This window comes from Oncorhynchus tshawytscha, unplaced genomic scaffold (assembly GCF_018296145.1).
Source record: "Oncorhynchus tshawytscha isolate Ot180627B unplaced genomic scaffold, Otsh_v2.0 Un_contig_4972_pilon_pilon, whole genome shotgun sequence".
NCBI classification, from domain to species: domain Eukaryota; kingdom Metazoa; phylum Chordata; class Actinopteri; order Salmoniformes; family Salmonidae; genus Oncorhynchus; species Oncorhynchus tshawytscha.
The window spans coordinates 337,501-354,969 of NW_024609780.1; the positions used below are offsets into that span (position 1 = coordinate 337,501).

General features: G+C 46.1%; 1 protein-coding gene across 15 annotated transcripts in view; it reads left to right on the plus strand.

Moving 5' to 3' along the window:
- LOC112238947 (R3H domain-containing protein 1-like) overlaps positions 1-17,469 on the plus strand; it is a 59,262-nt gene that overhangs the window by 18,564 nt on the left and 23,229 nt on the right. For 12 of the 15 annotated variants that reach the window (XM_042317993.1, XM_042317995.1, XM_042317992.1 and 9 more), the window contains exons 2-6: positions 1-6; positions 4,264-4,555; positions 8,654-8,698; positions 9,647-9,742; positions 17,293-17,389. The exon at positions 1-6 is cut by the window's left edge and continues 224 nt beyond it. In XM_042317993.1, coding sequence (XP_042173927.1) covers positions 4,316-4,555; positions 8,654-8,698; positions 9,647-9,742; positions 17,293-17,389 — 478 coding nt within the window. In that variant the 5' untranslated portion in view covers positions 1-6; positions 4,264-4,315. The remainder of the gene's footprint in view (positions 7-4,263; positions 4,556-8,653; positions 8,699-9,646; positions 9,743-17,292; positions 17,390-17,469) is intronic. The other 3 variants (XM_042317998.1, XM_042317999.1, XM_042318002.1) reach the window with 3 other exon arrangements.

Consider the following 17,469-nt stretch of genomic DNA (forward strand, 5'->3'; position numbering starts at 1 on the left):
CTCCCAGTAAGTAGCTACCTGTAAGGTGCAGTGGGGGGCCGGGGGGAAATTAAAAATAGTGTTGACATCATTCCAGTCGAGAGACTGACAGATATTACAAATCAGCAATGCTGCACTGGAGTAGAAAAGATTCCATTTGTGTGCTGGAATAACTTAATAGATGTGGACCAGCCTGGTGTTTTTAGTTATTTCTCTTCAAGATTAACATTTTTGATCTGCCTCTCAGACAGTTTCCATTCAGTAAAATAACTAAAATAGCACTGCAGAACAAAAGAACAACATACATTTTGTTATTGAAGAGCGAGTTTAAAGATGGGTGTGAGAGGAGCAGGTTTTGGGGGAGTAACTGAGTACATGTAATCTGATTTACAATTTTTTTAATCAATTACAATACCAGCTAAAATATTGTAATCAGATTACATACTTTTGAAAAACTAGATTACTTTCAAATTCAGAAAGGATGTTTGTGAGAGAAAGAAATGCAATTTGACACCTTTCGGGTTCATTCAATTCACCATTGAAAAAAGGTGTTTCAGTTTGTTTCACCTGAGAGAGTCTGATCACCAGTCAGAGACCACTATGATGACACACCAGATGATGACCAATCAGAGACCACTATGATGACACACCAGATGATGACCAATCAGAGACCACTATGATGACACACCAGATGATGACCAATCAGAGACTACTATGATGACCAATCAGAGACCACTATGATGACACACCAGATGTGTTTGATGGATCCTTTTCTAAAAGCCGGTGTGACGCGTTTTACATCATTCCTGCTATATTTCTGTATTTTGGAACTTCTGTATCTTGAAAATTGTGTTGCTTATATACAAAACATTTAGTCAACAATGGACAAATGAAACAAATTAAGGGGAAGTAACAGAAAAGAATCAGATGACGTTACGGAGTTTGGGTAATCCAAAACCTACGTTACTGATTACAGTTGTGGACAGGTAAGGTGCCGTTTTCAAGGGCTTGTTAAGTATATGAACTATTTGGTTGTAATATCAGCACCTCTTAAAGAGCAGAGTAAGAACAGCACATCGCATTATTCCATGTTTATCTCTATCAGAGTTCTACAGTCATCAGTAAACATCAACTGGTCATTTAACTCACAATATCGTTTAATATTGGCCACCATTAATGGGATTTGAGTGATCTAAAATAAGTTAAATATACTTGCCTAGTATGAGTGGTTTTAGGTCCATTTCCCATCCTTTGTGGGCTCTGCCTGTCAAGCAGCAGAAGGACCAATTCGCCGATGTACTGTTATCTGATATTTACATTGCTAGCTACCTGATGATAATGTTTACTTTGCTAGCTACCTGATGATAATGTTTACACTGCTAGCTACCTGATGATAATGTTTACACTGCTAGCTACCTGATGATCATGTTTACACTGCTAGCTACCTGATGATAATGTTTACTTTGCTAGCTACCTGATGATAATGTTTACATTGCTAGCTACCGGTAGACCGAATGTAGTTTTTCTCCCACCAACCCAGGCCTATCTAGTGAAGTTGGCTAACACTATCTCCTTTTCAACATTGTTAATAAGGGTTTAATCAGGATTGCTGCTGACAGACGTGATCGACGACATTGACTGAGGGACCACGTCAAATTGGCTAGTTGCCTAACAACAAATCACGCCAATATGGCGAGTTAACAAGTTACCATTCGGGGATAAACTAGATGGCTGTATTGGAATATCTATAGTAGGGTTGGGTGGTTTCCAGATTGTCGTCCTCATACCGTCCTTCTCTCACACCGGGATTTAGGGTACTACTGGCTTAGTACACAAAAATGCAAAGAAGCCCATTGGGCGTCTATTAGCAGAATAACAACAAAATATTGCTAGCAAAAATATGCTAACGAGTGCAAACGAAAATAAACAAATTGCAGGCAATGCAGCTCATAAAGTTATACATGTATAGGTAGGAGCTACAGAAATGATATGTTTGAGTTTAGACATTTTACAAACGAATGTGAGCGAGAGACATTATTAATTTGCACAAAGTTTTGACGGCATGCTTGTCTGAAGGACACGGTCTGTGTGGCGTCGCTAGGGCAACGGGCCCGCGCTGTTCTGGGGCGATGGGGAGAAGCAGACCGCACAGAACGGAGAGGAAATCAAGCTGCAGCGGCACAGAACTCATTCAACGGGCTTTGACACCTCAAACACAGCAGAAAGCTCACACAATATGATGCACCGTGACGTTATTCATTCAGCCACGTACTTTAGATAACGAGCGAGTTAATCTTAGGTGTCGCCCTAATGCAGAAAGATAACACTTCCTGTGTTTTGTAAATGTAGATCTACAATGCTTCTTATTGTAATGTCTGCTCGGCATCAGACTGATTTCGTTCTTCAGTTGCACTTCTTCACTCAGAATGGCCGTTTGTGAATTCTCATCTATTTTCTCTGGGTAGCCAGCCTACTGCTCTCCAGTACTTTTCTCTGGGTAGCCAGCCTACTGCTCTCCAGTACTTTTCTCTGGGTAGCCAGCCTACTGCTCTCCAGTACTTTTCTCTGGGTAGCCAGCCTACTGCTCTCCAGTACTTTTCTCTGGGTAGCCAGCCTACTGCTCTCCAGTACTTTTCTCTGGGTAGCCAGCCTACTGCTCTCCAGTACTTTTCTATAGGTAGCCAGCCTACTGCTCTCCAGTACTTTTCTCTGGGTAGCCAGCCTACTGCTCTCCAGTACTTTTCTCTGGGTAGCCAGCCTACTGCTCTCCAGTACTTTTCTCTGGGTAGCCAGCCTACTGCTCTCCAGTACTTTTCTCTGGGTAGCCAGCCTACTGCTCTCCAGTACTTTTCTCTGGGTAGCCAGCCTACTGTTCTCTGGTAAAATGCTACCTTCACCTATCTGAAATTACATGATCAATTGCTAAACTTACAGATAATAAAAAGCATGCAGTTCCTTGCAGTGTAACTCTGATAAAACTAAATGTGGAATTTTGGGAAATGTGTAGTCCTGACTGCTCTTCAAGAGGTGATGATATTGAAACCAAATCGTTAGATTTATTTAACAAGCCCTTAAACGGCACACAGTTGTCAATGGTTTAGAGGAGCTGGTGGTCTCCTTGCCCATCAGCAGTCAAATGGAACGTTCCACACTGTATTGGGGCTTTTATTGATAACTGCCTATAGAGAGGGCCGTAGAGTCACGGAGGCACTCTGAACATTCTGGGATCCACGGTATCAGTGGTATTTTTCTATAGCCACAAGCTCTGTCCTCCAATAGTACTGGCTGTCTCACAGGCTCTTTCTCAATGTGTCTTTCTGGGATTCTTCTATCCTCAATGAATTGGTCACTCCCCTCTGACCTTCTCCGTCATGGGGTTTGAGAAGGAATCAAGGAAAGTTAAATTGAGACAGAGGCACAGAGCCACAGTGTTAATGTCAGAGACTGAATCAGATGGGGCCTCTCAACCTCTAATTAAAATCATTAATCACAGCTCTCATAAACCAGATGTCTCCTTCCCTAACCCTCTTCTCTCTATGATGTCTCCTTCCCTAACCCTCTTCTCTCTATGATGTCTCCTTCCCTCTTCTCCTCTCTAGGATGTCTCCTTCCCTCTTCTCCTCTCTAGGATGTCTCCTTCCCTCTTCTCCTCTCTAGGATGTCTCCTTCCCTCTTCTCCTCTCTGGGATGTCTCCTTCCCTAACCCTCCCCACCCCTCTTCTCTATGCTACTGCTACTGCAAGAGACACTTGCTGCATAATTAGGCCACATTATTACCAAAAACCACTGCCCTGTCACTGTCCCTGCATTAGCCCCATTACAGTAGTCATTAGATTTCAGATGTTCTAACTAATAGAGACCTTTACAATATGTCTCTTTAGCCCGTGTTTTCTGTCTGTTCTCTGTAAATGCATGATAATTTAATGCCCATGTTTTCTCTCTGTAAATGCATGATAATTCAATGCCCATGTTTTCTCTCTGTAAATGCATGATAATTCAATGCCCATGTTTTCTCTCTGTAAATGCATGATAATTCAATGCCCATGTTTTCTCTCTGTAAATGCATGATAATTCAATGCCCATGTTTTCTCTCTGTAAATGCATGATAATTCAATGCCCATGTTTTCTCTCTGTAAATGCATGATAATTCAATGCCCATGTTTTCTCTCTCTCTTCTCTGACTGTAGGTGTAAGATGTCTTTTGTAGCTCTAATGGAAAATGATTTGCATTTTGATTAGTAAAATCCCAGTGTCTCTCCATTGTCTCTCTTTCTCCATCTCCAGGACCCCAGTAACAGCAGTGTTGTATAGAGACTCTCTGTAAGCTGTGCGTCTGATGAGGATGTCTGATCCTGTTACTGTAAAGGACATCAGTAGGACTGAGACCATGAAGGTTTGTGAGGCTGGAGTGGAGCTGGAGGCAGCAGACTGGACCGACACCACAACATTAGGAGCAGACAGCAGACAGAATGGTGTGAAGGACAAACCCAAACCGGCTGGGAGCCTGGTGCCGGAACACAATGCCACCGGTCACCAAGACGGAAGCTGCTGTGACAACAAGAGGGAAACGTCACAGGTAAATACACCTGTGTAAACATAAACAGAGCCTTTTAGTGTGGACCAATGAGAAGATCAGTTTTCCATTATATCACAGCCACAATTTGAACATGTTTTACCAGTACCAACAATGTAAATATGGTAATATAATTGAACTATGGTAATGTGATTGAGCTCAGGATCAGTCATTAAAACACTCTAATGTAACAGCTAAAACAAGTTGGTGGAAGAAGATGTGCTGATGCAGTGCAGCAAAACGTTCCTTTGTCTCTGGGTTGGAGGTAATGTTGACAGGCAGCAGAGTGTCTCTGGGTTGGAGGTAATGTTGACAGGCAGCAGAGTGTCTCTGGGTTGGAGGTAATGTTGACAGGCAGCAGAGTGTCTCTGGGTTGGAGGTAATGTTGACAGGCAGCAGAGTGTCTCTGGGTTGTTGGAGGTAATGTTGACAGGCAGCAGAGTGTCTCTGGGTTGGAGGTAATGTTGACAGGCAGCAGAGTGTCTCTGGGTTGGAGGTAATGTTGACAGGCAGCAGAGTGTCTCTGGGTTGGAGGTAATGTTGACAGGCAGCAGAGTGTATTGTCTCTGGGTTGGGGGTAATGTTGACAGGCAGCAAAACGTTCCTTTGTCTCTGGGTTGGAGGTAATGTTGACAGGCAGCAGAGTGTCTCTGGGTTGGAGGTAATGTTGACAGGCAGCAAAATGTTCCTTTGTCTCTGAGGTTGTTGACAGTATGTTCCTTTGTCTGACAGGTAATGTTGCAGGCAAGAGGGTATTGTCTCTGGGTTGGAGGTAATGTTGACAGGCAGCAGAGAGGGTATTGTCTCTGGGTTGGAGGTAATGTTGACAGGCAGCAGAGAGGGTATTGTCTCTGGGTTGGAGGTAATGTTGACAGGCAGCAGAGAGGGTATTGTCTCTGGGTTGGAGGTAATGTTGACAGGCAGCAGAGAGGGTATTGTCTCTGGGTTGGAGGTAATGTTGACAGGCAGCAGAGAGGGTATTGTCTCTGGGTTGGAGGTAATGTTGACAGGCAGCAGAGAGGGTATTGTCTCTGGGTTGGAGGTAATGTTGACAGGCAGCAGAGAGGGTTTTGTCTCTGGGTTGGAGGTAATGTTGACAGGCAGAAGTATAAATGGGAAGCAGGAGAAGTAAAAGTGGTCGGTGGCTGGCGCTCCAGCCAGACTGAAGAAGACAGATAATCTGGATCTCAAATCCTGGCTTATCTACAAACTTCCTGTGTGTCACCCTGAGAGAGAGACTGAATGGGTGCCGGATGGGGGGAGAGAGGGAGGGGTGTGCACTTCTCTGTGTGTCACCCTGAGAGAGAGACTGAATGGGTGCCGGATTGGGGAGAGAGGGAGGGGTGTGCACTTCTGTGTGTCACCGTGAGAGAGACTGAAGGGGTGCCGGATGGGGAGGGGGGTGCACTTCTGTGTGTCACCGTGAGAGAGAGACTGAAGGGGTGCCGGATGGGGAGGGGGGGTGCACTTCTCTGTGTGTCTCTCCTCTGTGACTTTGCCACCATCTGCCCCTGCCACGTTCTCTCTCTCAGGCCAGGTACCTTGTAGTGCAGACGTCAGCGTTTCCTTCTCTCCTCTCTCTTTGTCCCTTTCCTTTCTGCCCTGTTCAATTATCTGATCTACTGGTGCGTTCACACCTACTGTCTCACACACACACACGCGCCACTCACTGTCTCTAAGGGTCATACACATGCCTGGAAATGGTCCATTTCCATCTTTATTTCATTAATGTTATCTGACCCTCCAGCGCAGCGGGAAAGGAACTGTCCTCTGGTTGTTTTTAGAGGACGGGGCCAGGAGAAGAGGGAGAGTGTGTGTGTGTGTGTGTGTGTACAGACGGTGTCTCAGCAGCAGCCCGAGTGGAGCATGGAGCCTGCCAGCCGTTCTGTCTAAATCAGACTCCGCTTTCGTCTCTGACTCTCTAGGACCTCTCCCTAGGACCTCTAGGACACACACACACACACACGCTCTCGAACACACACACACACACGAAGAGCAGAGGCATTGAGATGTCGTCCCCCGCTGCTTCCTGCTCCTCTTCAAACTCAGAACACTTCTCTTTGCTCTAGTCTACATGACAGGAAAATGGGTTTGAGAGAGATGTGAAAATGGGTCAGAGAGAGGGATGTGAAAATGGGTCAGAGAGAGGGATGTGAAAATGGGTCAGAGAGAGGGATGTGAAAATGGGTCTGAGAGAGGGATGTGAAAATGGGTCAGAGAGAGAGAGGGATGTGAAAATGGGTCAGAGAGAGAGGGGATGTGAAAATGGGTCTGAGAGAGGGATGTGAAACTGGGTCTGAGAGAGGGATGTGAAACTGGGTCTGAGAGAGAGGGATGTGAAACTGGGTCAGAGAGAGGGATGTGAAACTGGGTCAGAGAGAGGGATGTGAAATGGGTCTGAGAGAGAGGGATGTGAAACTGGGTCTGAGAGAGAGAGGGATGTGAAACTGGGTCTGAGAGAGAGGGATGTGAAACTGGGTCTGAGAGAGAGGGATGTGAAACTGGGTCTGAGAGAGAGAGGGATGTGAAACTGGGTCTGAGAGAGAGGGATGGAAATGGGTCTGAGAGAGAGGGATGTGAAACTGGGTCTGAGAGAGAGAGGGATGGATGTGAAAATGGGTCAGAGAGAGAGAGGGATGTGAAAATGGGTCAGAGAGAGAGGGGATGGTCAGAGAGAGAGGGGATGTGAAAATGGGTCAGAGAGAGAGGGGATGTGAAAATGGGTCTGAGAGAGGGATGTGAAACTGGGTCTGAGAGAGGGATGGGATGTGAAACTGGGTCTGAGAGAGAGAGGGATGTGAAACTGGGTCTGAGAGAGAGAGGGATGTGAAACTGGAAACTGGGTCTGAGAGAGAGAGGGATGTGAAACTGGAGTCTGAGAGAGAGAGGGATGTGAAACTGGGTCTGAGAGAGAGAGGGATGTGAAACTGGGTCTGAGAGAGAGAGGGGACTGGGTCTGAAGGATGTGAAACTGGGTCTGAGAGAGAGAGGGATGTGAAACTGGGTCTGAGAGAGAGAGGGATGTGAAACTGGGTCTGAGAGAGAGAGGGATGTGAAACTGGGTCTGAGAGAGAGGGATGTGAAACTGGGTCTGAGAGAGAGAGGGATGTGAAACTGGGTCAGAGAGAGAGGGATGTGAAACTGGGTCAGAGAGAGAGGGATGTGAAACTGGGTCTGAGAGAGAGAGGGATGTGAAACTGGGTCTGAGAGAGAGGGATGTGAAACTGGGTCTGAGAGAGAGAGGGATGTGAAACTGGGTCTGAGAGAGAGAGGGATGTGAAACTGGGTCTGAGAGAGAGAGGGATGTGAAACTGGGTCTGAGAGAGAGAGGGATGTGAAACTGGGTCAGAGAGAGAGGGATGTGAAACTGGGTCTGAGAGAGAGAGGGATGTGAAACTGGGTCTGAGAGAGAGGGATGTGAAACTGGGTCTGAGAGAGAGAGGGATGTGAAACTGGGTCTGAGAGAGAGGGATGTGAAACTGGGTCTGAGAGAGAGAGGGATGTGAAACTGGGTCTGAGAGAGAGGGATGTGAAACTGGGTCTGAGAGAGAGAGGGATGTGAAACTGGGTCTGAGAGAGAGAGGGATGTGAAACTGGGTCTGAGAGAGAGAGGGATGTGAAATGGGTCAGAGAGAGAGAGGGATGTGAAACTGGGTCAGAGAGAGAGAGGAGAGAGGAGGGATGTGAAACTGGGTCAGAGAGAGAGGGATGTGAAACTGGGTCTGAGAGAGAGAGGGATGTGAAACTGGGTCAGAGAGAGAGAGGGATGTGAAACTGGGTCAGAGAGAGAGAGGGATGTGAAAATGGGTCAGAGAGAAAATACATTTTAATGTACATAGTAGTCAGACTCTGGGTCTAATTTCTCAGACAGGAAGGTGTTTGAATCACGAGGCTGAGAATTCATCTTGGTCCAAAAAGGGCTGCTCCTCGTGTTTTGTCACATGCCTTTATTGATTGGCTGAGCTCTTTAGTAGGATGCACATTGACATCCAACATGTGTGACGTATGTATTCAGCCTTCCTGTTGTTCTGGACCACAATATTCATTAACCTTGTAGTCTTGTTAGCTAAACTCCTCCTTTTTGTGGTCCGTTTGGGACAGCAGCAGTCTCCTGTATCAGCTGGCCAGTCGGTGAGGGGCTCCAAGGTACAGTCGGTGGATTAGCATGATGCCTGGCATGTCTGCCTGGCAACTACCACATCATTTATCATTTTATCTCCGGTGTTTCTGCTGAGAAGACGGATTTATCCTGCATGTCTTATTATATATTTGCCTGCTGTTGACTTGGTTCTTGTGATGTAGTGAACAGGGGGGTTCATACTCATTCTGTGGAGGCCCTAGTGTCAGAGGGTTTGGGGTTTGTCCTTTCAGTTAAGACCTAGACAACCAGGTGAGTGCAGTTCTTTACTAATTAGTAACCTTCATTTATCAATCGAGTACAAGGGACCTGCAGACACTCTGCCCTCCGTGGAATGAGTCTGACACATGATTTAAGTCATCCCTTTAAAAACATCTGGGGAATGAGTTTGACACGTGATTTAAGTCATCCCTTTAAAAACATCTGGTGGAATGAGTTTGACACGTGATTTAAGTCATCCCTTTAAAAACATCTGGTGGAATGAGTTTGACACGTGATTTAAGTCATCCCTTTAAAAACATCTGGTGGAATGAGTCTGACACGTGATTTAAGTCATCCCTTTAAAAACATCTGGTGGAATGAGTCTGACACGTGATTTAAGTCATTCCATGGGATGTTTTTAAAGGGATGAGTCTGACACATGATTTAAGTCATCCCTTTAAAAACATCCAGACTTGTGGTGGCGCGTTAGTATTATTTATCTCCATTTGCATGATGTTCAGATGTTTAAACTGACTTATTTACGTGTTTGCTAACCATTAGTTACATGCTTGGATTGGATTCACCCAAGTCATTTTGAGGTCTGAACATATTCTGTTGGTCGTGCTTGGTGCTTGCTGGCCTTTACGTCTTGGTTTGTATTTTTACTTGGTCGGTTCGCGTTTTGAAATGATCAACGCACGTCATCTAAAGGAATATATTTTTAACCGTTGTCAATATACTGTACTCTCCCTCAGTCCAGGGCCAAGGTAAAGTTAGTACGGAGCCTGGCTGTCTGTGAAGAGTCCTCTCCTCCCTTTCTAACTGCACACCAGCTGACACCAGATCCTCAGGTAAACCTTTAGTCACACACACCTCTGGGTAAACCTTTAGACACACACACACACCTCTGGGTAAACCCCCAGACGACTGCTTCTACCACATTAGCTGTGGCTCATTTCACAAACGTCACTCTGCCTTCTCACCGGACACACACGAGCCAGAAGCTAGAGGGCCTTGCATTTCATCCAGTCAGCACTAACTTCATCAAAACCACGAGGGTGTTCTCCACCACCAGCTGTTTTGTGTGTGTGTGTACCTGCGGTGTGTGTACCTGTGTGTACCTGCGGTGTGTGTGTGTGTGTGTGTGTGTACCTGCGGTGTGTGTGTGTACCTGCGGTGTGTGTGTGTGCGTCCTGTATTACTCACATCCATCTTAGAGAAGATTGTATTTTCACGTGTCAGAACATGGAGTCCTGTGGATTGATATAATTGAATAGTACGGTTGTCACTATGATGTTAGGCTTCCTCCAACCCATTCCTTTGTCTGTCAGCGCCACTCAAACATGTCCTTGGCTAATGGTGTTTGAAGTGATACAGGTTATTTTTTGGGGGGGGGTTGTCTTTCTATGTTAAGTTGCAATTTTTTATGCCAATTATTTCTCCTTGAGTGGAAATGTTTCCTTGGTGTAGACGAGAAAACGAAATGATTCTACTTCTCTGTAAAGATGCATTGTCCTTGTTGTGAAACCGGTTACTAGGAAACCCTGGCTGTGTGTTTAAATGGATAGACTTCCTTGAACTAGTGAGATTTAACCCCCTCCTTCTCCGAGTTCTATTCAGTCCTCTTTCACTCTTATCCTTCTCTTCTTCCTCACATCTTTCTCCTCTTTCTGTCTTCCACCCTCTCATTCACCCTCTCTCCACTTACGCTCCCTTCCTCACATCTTTCTCCTCTTTCTGTCTTCCGCCCTCTTTCATTCACCCTCTCTCCACTTACGCTCCCTTCCTCACATCTTTCTCCTCTTTCTGTCTTCCACCCTTCATTCACCCCCTCTCTCCCTTCTTTCCTTTCTGTCTTCACATCTTTCTCCTCTTTCTGTCTTCCTCACATCCTCTCATTCACCCTCTCTCCACTTACGCTCCCTTCCTCACATCTTTCTCCTCTTTCTGTCTTCTTTCATTTCTTCCTCACATCTTTCTCCTCTTTCGTCTTCCACCCTTCATTCACATCTTTTCTTTCCTCTTTCTGTCTCTCCGCCCATTCACCCTCTCTCCACTTACGCTCCCTTCCTCACATCTTTCTCCTCTTTCTGTCTTCCGCCCTCTTCTCATTCACCCTCTCTCCACTTACGCTCCCTTCCTCACATCTTTCTCCTCTTTCTGTCTTCCACCCTCTCATTCACCCTCTCTCCACTTACGCTCCCTTCCTCACATCTTTCTCCTCTTTCTGTCTTCCACTTACGCTCCCTTCCTCACATCTTTCTCCTCTCATTCACCCTCTCTCCACTTACGCTCCCTTCCTCACATCTTTCTCCTCTTTCTGTCTTCCGCCCTCTCATTCACCCTCTCTCCACTTACGCTCCCTTCCTCACATCTTTCTCCTCTTTCTGTCTTCCACCCTTCATTCACCCTCCCTTCTCTCCACTTACGTCTCCCTTCCTCACATCTTTCTCCTCTTTCTGTCTTCCACCCTCTCCCTCTCATTCATCTTTCTCCTCTTTCCCTCTCTCCACTTACGCTCCCTTCCTCACATCTTTCTCCTCTTTCTGTCTTCCACCCCCTCTCTCATTCACCCTCTCTCCACTTACGCTCCCTTCCTCACATCTTTCTCCCTTTCTGTTTCTGTCTTCCGCTCCCCATCTTTCTCCTCTTTCTGTCTTCCGCTCCCTCTCTCCACTTACGCTCCCTTCCTCACATCTTTCTCCTCTTTCTGTCTTCCACCTCTCTCCCTTCCCTCTTTCTCCACATCTTCCCTTCCTCACATCTTTCTCCTCTTTCTGTCTTCCGCCCTCCTCATTCACCCTCTCTCCACTTACGCTCCCTTCCTCATCATCTTTCTCCTCTTTCTGTCTTTCCATCTTTCTCCCTTTCTGTCTTCCCCTCTCTCCACTTTACGCTCCCTTCTCACATCTTTCTCCCTTCCCATCTTTCTCCTCTTTCTGTCTTCCGCCCTCTCTCCACCGCTCCCTTCCTCACATCTTTCTCCTCTTTCTGTCTTCTCTCCACTTACGCTCCCTTCCTCACATCTTTCTCCTCTTTCTGTCTTCCGCCCTCTCCACTTACGCTCCCTTCCCATCTTTCTCCTCTTTCTGTCTCCACTTCCACTTACGCTCCCTTCCTCACATCTTTCTCCTCTTTCTGTCTTCCACCCTCTCATTCACCCTCTCTCCACTTACGCTCCCTTCCTCACATCTTTCTCCTCTTTCTGTCTTCCGCCCTTTCATTCACCCTCTCTCCACTTACGCTCCCTTCCTCACATCTTTCTCCTCTTTCTGTCTTCCACCCTCTCATTCACCCTCTCTCCACTTACGCTCCCTTCCTCACATCTTTCTCCTCTTTCTGTCTTCCGCCCTTTCATTCACCCTCTCTCCACTTACGCTCCCTTCCTCACATCTTTCTCCTCTTTCTGTCTTCCGCCCTTTCATTCACCCTCTCTCCACTTACGCTCCCTTCCTCACATCTTTCTCCTCTTTCTGTCTTCCACCCTCTCATTCACCCTCTCTCCACTTACGCTCCCTTCCTCACATCTTTCTCCTCTTTCTGTCTTCCACCCTCTCATTCACGCTCCCCTCTCTCCACTTACGCTCCCTTCCTCACATCTTTCTCCTCTTTCTGTCTTCCACCCTCTCATTCACCCTCTCTCCACTTACGCTCCCTTCCTCACATCTTTCTCCTCTTTCTGTCTTCCCCTCCATCTTTCTCCTCTTTCTGTCTTCCGCCCTCTCTCCCTTACGCTCTTCCTCACATCTTTCTTCTTTCGCTCCCATCTTTTCTCTCCACACTTACGCTCCCTTCCTCACATCTTTCCTCTTTCTGTCTTCCGCCCTCTCTCCACTTACGCTCCCTTCCTCACATCTTTCTCCTCTTTCTGTCTTCCTCCCTCTCCCCTCTCTCCACTTACGCTCTCACATCTTTCTCCTCTTTCTGTCTTCCGCCCTCTCATTCTCCACTTACGCTCCCTTCCTCACATCTTTCTCCTTTCTGTCTTCTTCCACCTCTCTCCACTTACGCCACATCTTTCTCCACTTACGCTCCCTTCTCCATCTTTCTTTCCTCTTTCTGTCTTCCACCCTCTCATTCACCCTCTCTCCACTTACGCTCCCTTCCTCACATCTTTCTCCTCTTTCTGTCTTCCGCCCTTCTCTTCATACTTTCTCCTTCCTCACATCTCACATCTTTCTCCTCTTTCTGTCTTCCGCCCTCTCTTACGCTCTCCCTTACGCTCCCTTCCTCACATCTTTCTCCTCTTTCTGTCTTCATCTTTCTCCCTTTCTCTCCATTCGCTCCCTTCCTCACATCTTTCTCCTCTTTCTGTCTTCCGCCCTCTCTCCACTTACGCTCCCTTCCTCACATCTTTCTCCTCTTTCTGTCTTCCGCCCTCTCATTCACCCTCTCTCCACTTACGCTCCCTTCCTCACATCTTTCTCCTCTTTCTGTCTTGTCTTCCGCTCCCTCCTCACCCTCTCTCCACTTACGCCCTCTCATTCACCCTCTCTCCCTTCCTCACATCTTTCTCCTCTTTCTGTCTTCCACCCTCTCATTCACCCTCTCTCCACTTACGCTCCCTTCCTCACATCTTTCTCCTCTTTCTGTCTTCCGCCCTCTCATTCACCCTCTCTCCACTTACGCTCCCTTCCTCCATCTTTCTCCTCTTTCTGTCTTCCGCCCTCTCATTCACCCTCTCTCCACTTACGCTCCCTTCCTCACATCTTTCTCCTCTTTCTGTCTTCCTGTCCCTCTCATTCATCTTTCTCCCCTCTCTCCACTTACGCTCCCTTCCTCACATCTTTCTCCTCTTTCTGTCTTCCACCCTCTCATTCACCCTCTCTCCACTTACGCTCCCTTCCTCACATCTTTCTCCTCTTTCTGTCTTCGCCCTCTCATTCACCCTCTCTCCACTTACGCTCCCTTCCTCACATCTTTCTCCTCTTTCTGTCTTCCGCCCTTTCATTCACCCTCTCTCCACTTACGCTCCCTTCCTCACATCTTTCTCCTCTTTCTGTCTTCCGCCCTCTCATTCACCCTCTCTCCACTTACGCTCCCTTCCTCACATCTTTCTCCTCTTTCTGTCTTCCGCCCTCTCATTCACCCTCTCTCCACTTACGCTCCCTTCCTCACATCTTTCTCCTCTTTCTGTCTTCCGCCCTCTCATTCACCCTCTCTCCACTTACGCTCCCTTCCTCACATCTTTCTCCTCTTTCTGTCTTCCGCCCTCTCATTCACCCTCTCTCCACTTACGCTCCCTTCCTCACATCTTTCTCCTCTTTCTGTCTTCCACCCTCTCATTCACCCTCTCTCCACTTACGCTCCCTTCCTCACATCTTTCTCCTCTTTCTGTCTTCCACCCTCTCATTCACCCTCTCTCCACTTACGCTCCCTTCCTCACATCTTTCTCCTCTTTCTGTCTTCCACCCTCTCATTCACCCTCTCTCCACTTACGCTCCCTTCCTCACATCTTTCTCCTCTTTCTGTCTTCCGCCCTCTCATTCACCCTCTCTCCACTTACGCTCCCTTCCTCACATCTTTCTCCTCTTTCTGTCTTCCGCCCTCTCATTCACCCTCTCTCCACTTACGCTCCCTCCCTTCCCCTTCTCACATCTTTCTCCTCTTCTCATCCCTCCTCTTTCTTTCTGTCTTCCACCCTTTCATTCACCCTCTCTCCACTTACGCTCCCTTCCTCACATCTTTCTCCTCTTTCTGTCTTCCGCCCTCTCATTCACCCTCTCTCCACTTACGCTCCCTTCCTCACATCTCTTTCTTTGTTGCTTTTCTGTAGTAATATTGTTTCTTTTGTTAGCCAGTTGTGCTGAATAACTACAGCAAAGCCTCCCTGAGAGGCAGAGGATATCTTCTTTTTCTTACCTTTTTATTTAACCAGGCAAGTTAGTTGAGAACAAATTCTTATTTTCAATGATGGCCTAGGAACAGCGAGTTAACTGCCTTGTTCAGGGGCAGGACAGATTTGTACCTTGTCAGCTGGGGGATTTGAGCTACCAACCTTTTGGTTACTGGCCCAACGCTCTAACCGCTAGGCTACCATTATATCACTAATGTAAACATTACATCTACCTTCCAGAAACCACTGGCTCCTAACTTCTTTCCCTAGTTGCCTCTATCCTGAAGTGGTATTTAATTTAAGCTTCTTGCAGCCAGCACTCTGAATCTGTGTTCCAAATGGCACCCTATTCCCTCTGGGCCCTGGTCAAAAGTAGTGCCCTATATAGGGAATAGGGTATCATTTAGGTCGCAGGCTGAGTTTCAGTGTGCTGTTCAGCTTTTAGCTCCTCTCTGCCTTTTGTACTAGTGTTGAATAGTGAATCAGAGCAGGGAATGAAGCGCAGCAGAGATTAAGATGAGTAGCGGGGTTAAACCAAGGTCAAGGCTGGGATGCTGAGAAGGCCTTGAAACACACACAACTGGAATGATAGGAATGTACATTTTTCATTCAAGTGAGTACTGTCAAATGGTTGTTATATTCTCCATGCTCGCTAAGCCTTAGACATTTAACAATTCATATTTGAGTAATTTAGCAGACTCTTATCCAGAGCGACTTACAGGCACAATTATGGGGTTAGGGCAAGTGCACATCAACAGATTTTTCACCTAGTCAGCTTGGGGATTCGAACCAGCGACCTTTACTGGCCCACCGCTCTTAACCACTAGGCCACCTGCCACCATTATAAAATATAATCATTCAAGCGAGTGTCAAATGGCTGTGATATGAGGGGCTTCCGCCCCCATTCTAGTTATTGTATTTCTATGCTTGTCTTACAACAAGTCTTCCAAAGGGAGTTCTTTCATGTGGTACAATAAAGCAAATGATTGATGTTAAGGTGTGGAAGGTGAGACAGGCTTTCTATTGGATGGATGTGAAGGTGAGAAGGGCTTTCTATTGGATGGATGTGAAGGTGAGAAGGGCTTTCTATTGGATGGATGTGAATGTGTGGAAGGTGAGACAGGCTTTCTTTTGATGGATGTTAAGGTGTGAAGGTGTGGAAGGTGAGACAGGCTTTCTATTGGATGGATGTGAAGGTGAAGAAGACAGGCTTTCTATTGGATGGATGTGAAGGTGTGGAAGGTGAGACAGGCTTTCTATTGGATGGATGTGAAGGTGTGGAAGATGAGACAGGCTTTCTATTGGATGGATGTGAAGGTGTGGAAGATGAGACAGGCTTTCTATTGATGGATGTGAAGGTCTGGAAGGTGATACAGGCTTTCTATTGGATGTATTCTCTTCCTCAAACATAAAGCAGATCTATATTGGACTCTCAGTATTCACTCCTCTGTAGGTCCATGTACTGTTAGTGTTTGTTTAGTCACATCATTGTAATGTCAAAATGATGTAGGATTTTCAGGTGTTTAAAGATGAAATAAAACAATGTTAATCGTTGTGATGTAATTGACGAGGTGATTATCGTACGTGGAGGAGGAAGGTTTATCACTCTGTGCAGCACAGGGTTTTAGCTGAGCTGTTATTTGAAATGAAAACGGTGCTCTCGTAGTAAATGAGATGTTTTTTTTAAATGAGGTCGGTCGGCATGTACTTGTTTTCACAAGCTAAACATGTAAAACCCTTAAATATGTTTTCATTAACTTCCAACCAAGTGTGTGATTGTGAGGACAATTAGATGCAAATTCTTCACGTGACGCGCTAATTAATTCTGTCTATTTTAATTTTAGTGTACTTCTCATATGGCACCCTATTCCCTACAGTGAGGGGGGAAAGTATTTGATCCCCTGCTGATTTTGTACGTTTGCCCACTGACTAAGAAATGATCAGTCTATAATGGTAGGTTTATTTGAACAGTGAGAGACAGAATAACAACAAAACAATTCAGAAAAACGCAGGTCAAAAATGTTATAAATTGATTTGCATTTTAATGAAGGAAATAAGTATTTGACCCCCACTCAATCAGAAAGATTTCTGGCTCCCAGGTGTCTTTTATACAGGTAACGAGCTGAGATTAGGAGCACACTCTTAAAGGAGTGCAAACCTGGTGGCCAACTACAAGAAACGTCTGACCTCCAATAAGGGTTTTGCCACAAGTACTAAGTCATGTTTTGCGGAGGGGTCAAATACTTATTTCCCTCATTAAAATGCAAATCATTTTCTAACATTTTTGACATGTGTTTTTCTGGATTGTTTTGTTGTTATTCTGTCTCTCACTGTTCAAATAAACCTACCATTAAAATTATAGACTGATCATTTCTTTGTCAGTGGGCAAACGTACAAAATCAGCAGGTGATTAAATACTTTCCCCCCTCACTGTATGTAGTGCACTACTTTTGACCAGGGCCCATAGGTAATAGGCTGCCATTTAGGATATAGACTTAATCATGGGGATATTGCTAGTAGCTACCACTGTAGCTTTTATTTTTTACTCTTCAAATTCACATCCAGATATCCCAGTCCTTTGATAAGGAGGAGCTGTCTGCCAAGGAGGAGAAAGAGAAGGTGGAGAAACCAGAGAAGATGTCCCGGAAAATGCTGTCAAGAGGTGTGTGGGAGAGTTGGCGGAGAGGTTGATTATCTTTGTGTTGAAAATAGTGAGAGAAAATATAATGGCCATCGCTGCCT